Raw genomic sequence first — 5524 nt, forward strand, 5'->3', positions numbered from 1 at the left:
AACTTTAATCCTGATCTTTCTTTACTTATAACTACATTATTTCGAATTGTCTTAAAAGTAGCCTGGAAACCTGAGAGTTCAGAGGTTTTCTTTCTTTCTTAATCCTTTTCTATCTCTAGAAATTTGGATTAAGGTTCAAAAGAACCATTTTTTTTTTTAATCAAACTTCCCCATACTTCTTCCCTTTTTTGCTCTAACAAATAATTTTTTTTTTTTAAATCACACCAATGTCAGGGCTTTTTAGCAATATAAAGAAAGATTTATTTTCGAAAGTAGAAAACTTGTTTGAAAAAAATATATCTTTGAGTGAATTACTTTATAAATGTGACTGTCAAAGTCAGCTATTCTATGATCTACACTTTACAACATATTGTACAAAAGATACACATTGATAGGCTCTTATCATCTATTCATATATTTATAATTACATATTGCACTTGGACCAGCAAGGCTCGCGGAGTCATTCACGGTACAAATTAATAAAGTTAAATAGATGGGAATCTTTGTAAGTACAATTGGTCTCCTCTGGTTTGGAAACGAATCTCCTCGTCGCTGTAAAGTGTTCTCGCAGGGTGGGACAGGGAGAGGAGCTTTGCAGGGGGAAGCAGAGACAGAGAGCGGGGAGGGCAGGGGTCGCCTTCCCGGGGCGCGTTCCCCCCGGGCGCGCGCCGTTCCCAGACTCGCACCTCCAAGGTCAGGACGCCGTCGTTCCACACAAGCGGCTCGCGGTCACCACTTCCTTCAGGTCGCTCTCGGGTTTCCCGGCCACCATAAAGGGCCACGTCTGCAGGAGAGAAGAGGGTGGAGGAGGTAAGTGGTTATGGAGAGAAGGGGTGGGATGGGCTCCCAGGCTGAGACGGAAGGAGAGGGACAGGCAGTGAATCGGACAGACAGACCCATTATCTCTGCAATTTACGCTGAGTCCCGGTGAGCCCCCAGGCTGGCTAAAGCCAAAAAGTAGCATTGGTGCCAAGTCACAGCTCAGGGTGGCAGAGCAGAGAGGAGACTGCTTACTGGGTTCGAAGTGAAACCCAGGAGAGGAGGCCCTTCGAAAGAAGCCCTACGTGGCTCCTGCCAGGGCACAGCCAGGAGGCAGATGCCACTGGGAAATTGATCAGTGTGACCCAGAAGGACCTCTGGCCAACCAGGAACCGGGCTGGAGGCGAAGCGTCCTCTTTACCCCTTTCTGAGGCCGTGGTCAGGTTTCCTGGACCTCCAGCTCTTACCCCCATCCATCTCCCCCTGCCAACTTTCGTTTCTTTCCTCACAGATGCGGGCTTTGACCACAGTTTCTAAACTAATCGTTGCCTCTTACGGAAAAAAGATAAGACCAATGAAAGAATGAACGTGACTATTTTATTTAAGCTCGTCTTCCTCTTGGGCTGAGCAAACGTCACCTCCTCTTCCCTTCTCCGTGAAAGTTTATAATAAAGCTCACTTCAGTTTCTTGTTTAAAGATGAAGGCAGCAGCAATAAGCGGAGACACAATTCCCATTGGACTTCCAGATTTTTGAAAAGCTATTTACGCATCTCATTCGAAAAATAAACTTCTAATTGGAGGGAAAAAAAATATTTTTTGAGGCAAAATGTGGTTTTGCACCCCTCCCCCCAATTCCTCAAACCAACTCAGTGAGAAGAGAATTCAAATCTTCAAACCTCTCTCACTCGTGCCGGCAGATAAGACGACTTTTAAGAGGAAAACCTCTCGTCCTTATCATATATAAACAGAGGTGCTAGTAAGTTGTTTTTCTTTAGAGCCTGCGTTAACATGAAATCAAATGAAAAAGGAATCAAATGTATTTGTTAAACGGTAAGATGCATTTGAGAAAAATATTAGAGTCACTGAGCATTCCGTTGTAAGATAAAAAAAAATTTAAGTGATCTTAAATCTCCGATGAAAGTGACCTTTTAAATATTATTTATTACACGGATATTCGTGAGAATATACTGATTATACTGAGATTTGCTAGAAATTCTGGGACTTCAAAATGTTAATCCACCTATAGGCGAAGCGCAGAATGTTTTAAGTAATTGAGGAGTTGTATGACAATTATGGGGCACATGACGTGTCCCTATCTCACGGTCTTGTATATGCCTGAGGGGGAAAAAAACCAGTTTGGTGGTTTTATTTACAAAGATTAGAGGGAAAAATCGAGTTCTACTCTTTAGCTAAAAGAAGAATAAAGGGATAAATAGCATGCCTCCTTGGCGCGCAGCATCTTGTCAGTGGTCCCGGTACCGCGCCGGTCCCCGCATTCCAGCCCTCCTGGCGCGGGCACAAGGGCTCCTCCTCTTTGCCAGCTCAGTACACTTACAAACTCTTAATTGGGCTGCCACGTCAAACACTCGCATAAATCATCCCTGCTCCTGCGGCTTGTAGGGCAGAGAGCGAGGGCCGCCTGGGGATCTCCTCCACGGGTCCCTAGAGGCGCTTGGCCGGCGGGGGCCGAGCCGCGGAAGTCCCAGCCCGGCGCGCACACTCACCCCGCCGGCAGGAGCGCGGGCGCGCTGGGCCGGGGCGCCAGCACCGCCACCGCCGCGCCGGACGACTTACCAGGTTGACCGGGTGGATGTAACCGTTCTCGTATTTGTCGTTAGCCAGGATCTGCCTCAAGTGGGCGATGTAGCTGGACGCCAGCCTGAGCGTGTCCAGCTTGGAGAGCTTGGTGTCCGGGGGCACCCAGGGCAGGGTGGTCTTGAGCCTGGAGAAGGCCTTGCTCAGCACCCGCATCCGGGCCCGCTCGCGCGCGTTGGCCGCGTTGCGCTGGACCTGCTTCCCCTCCTGGCTGACCCCGCTCAAGGGGCTCTTCTTGGTGGGCGCCTTCCTCCTCTTGCCCAGGCCGCCGCGGCCCTTCTGGGGGGACCCAGTCTCGCAGTTGGAGCTCTCCTCGGTGCTCTCGTTGGAGGTCACAAACTCCTTGTTCGAGTCCATTTTCAGCCCGTCGCAGTCCAGCATCTCCACTTCTTGGAGGTCCTCCACATCGCTGAGGGAGCCGGTGGACATGTTTGCGGGAGAGGATGGAAGGGAGAGAGGAGAGAGAGAGACCCCGAAACCAATGGGCCCCCCTAGTGTGCGGTGTTGGAGCAGCCACCTCGTATTGGGAGTTGGAGTTGGGGTTCTGCTTGGGTCTCACACGCCTTTCCCCTTCGCAGAGTTGTGAGAAGGAGCCGCCTGGGCTTCTTTGGGAAGGAAACCGACGCTCTGTTTCCCCACCCCCGGAGTCGTGGCCGTAGAGGAGTGTGAGAGAGCGCTGAGGAATTTGGTGGACACTAGGAATTTATCTGGGGAATAGAGAGGCGGGTCCTTGCAGCCCAGGGGAGGGGCCTGCCAGGCCCCAGCCGCGCTCTTAGACCCCTTTCACAACCGGAGGGAAACTCTCACTCACAGGCCCTGATTTCCAACTTGTAATGTAAATCAACTCAACTGCAACACGAATACACCAGTCACCTTCTCCTACTTCGGGCTGGGCCAAGAAGGAGCAGGACTCACCAACAGCCTCTCTCCTCTGCTCACCCATCGCCTACCTCCAGGCCTGCTTGCGCTCTTACGAGGTCATAGCTGGTTGTACCTAGCGAACTTCAGAAAAAACGATCATATTTTTTGTTCTCTCTGGGCCTTCCACCCACAAATTCTGCAAGCACCCCTCTGGCCTCCTTTTCTCCCAAGAAAACACCAATTAAAATCAGGTGGAGATCAACTACCTCCTGCCAACACCCCATGGGACTCCAGGCTTACCAAGATATCTTCCAGCCTTAACGGATGTAACTTAGGAAAACAAGTGCTTTATAGAATCTTTAGGGTGATGTCAGAGAGAGTACCAAAAAATTCACCTGAATCTGTTCACTTGAAAGATATCAAGGAACTGTGTGCGTGTACACAAACACACCACCATTACCCAAGCACACTCACAGGGAACTGCACACGTCGTGGGATTAGGGGTAATAAAGTGGAGTAACATAAGTGTGTGAAAAGTATTTTGTTAGTTAGGTGATAATCTTTTCTTAATGGAATTAAAAACTTTTTCCTGCATTTTTTTTTTTTCCTGGCAATGTATTTAATATTATCTTCAGAATCTTAGTTGCTCTCAGATGTCTCAGACCTTGCCTGGGGCTTCTTGTTTTCTCCCTCCAGTCCTGCTGTCTTTGCCTTCTCCTTCCATCCTCTAGTGATGAGGGTTCCTCAGGGAAAGCTGATATTCCAAAAACACTAACCAGTATCATCCCTTTGGGCAAGTTTCTTTTCCATTCCTGACACCAGCCTAGACCATCTTTCCGAGAGAATGAAATCTGGGGAGTAAGTAGAAAAGCAGAGAACCAGAAACGGAAGCCTAGAATGAAATTGATGAGCTAAAATTGCAGAGACAGAATGCTTGAATCACTCTGACTAGTTTTTGCCAGGTTTTCTTTCCTTGCAATTAGGAATGAAGAAGAGGTATTGAAGCACAGTGTGAGAGTGGCATCTGAGCTTTCGACTGGCAGTCTGCGCCCCTCTCTTACATTAAGATATCCTATCTCTAATCCTGGGCTCAGCTGGGAATTCACTAACCCCTAACGTTTTGTTTTGTTAGCAGGGTCTTGTTTGCTTTCCCCCTATGCTGTAAACTAAACAGATTGTCAGCAAATCAGTCTTTATTAATGAATTAGTGAGACCTCCCCCCTCACCACCATAATATCTTTGCCCAGTATTCAAAATTTGTTAATCACCAGTGCAGAGATTTATGAGCTCTCTTATTTTCTGTTGTTTGTGCAGGTGGAGATTTAAATGACCATATCCACCACCAAGATTTATTGCAAGAGTGATTGATGTTATAAACCAGGAAAAAGACTCTTCCCACAGCAGGAATGACAGAAATATCAAGTTGAAGTTTCCTTTGTCCTCATGCACAAATGACCCAGTACTAGAATGCAGAAAGCATAATAATTTAATCTGAGACTCAAGACGGCATTAAGAGAACACCCAGCAGGCCTATTAAACTTTCCCCCACTGATTCCCAAACTAGTTTTCCTTGACTTGCCCTCCCTTTTCTCAATCTTGGTAAGACGGAAAGTTAAAGTTATTTTTAGACTAAAAGAACTACGTGAAATGGGCATTAGCCAATTGGCCAATACTTTGTAAATGTGTGAGTGTGTGTGTGTGTGTAACTGCTGTAATATATGTAAAATAACCACAGATAATTTAGTTGGGCTCCAGACTGGGATCGTGATGAAGAATCAGAACAATGGTCTTACCATACATCAGACTATTGAGCTGTAAGGACTTTGATTCTTGGAACCACTGATTTTGGGGGAATGAGAGAGGGCATGTTTGTCTGCTACACTGTAATTGGTAGGCTGGCCAGGCTATTTGGGGAATAGTAGCCATCATAGTTATATATACCACTGTATAGATATCTGCTATTTTTTCAAGGCCTGCAACTTAAAGGTACCAATTTCTAGAAGGGAGCAAAATTAGCTTTATGCCACATGCTGATTTTTGTCCTTAGCAATTATTATTATTTTTTAGATAATCAAGAATTAAATACAC

At 46.9% G+C, this 5524-nt stretch overlaps 1 protein-coding gene across 1 annotated transcript; it reads right to left on the reverse strand.

Moving 5' to 3' along the window:
- Positions 1-237: 237 nt before the first annotated feature.
- Positions 238-3239, reverse strand: TCF21 (transcription factor 21). The gene is made up of 2 exons (XM_066371763.1): positions 2555-3239; positions 238-784 (listed from the first exon to the last, which is right to left on the reverse strand). Exons 1-2 carry the CDS (start codon positions 3002-3004, stop codon positions 695-697), a joined length of 540 nt encoding a protein of 179 aa, XP_066227860.1. The 5' UTR covers positions 3005-3239; the 3' UTR covers positions 238-694.
- Positions 3240-5524: the final 2285 nt, after the last annotated feature.

The sequence above is a fragment of the Saccopteryx leptura genome, chromosome 3, assembly GCF_036850995.1.
Source record: "Saccopteryx leptura isolate mSacLep1 chromosome 3, mSacLep1_pri_phased_curated, whole genome shotgun sequence".
Classification (NCBI taxonomy): Eukaryota; Metazoa; Chordata; class Mammalia; order Chiroptera; family Emballonuridae; genus Saccopteryx; species Saccopteryx leptura.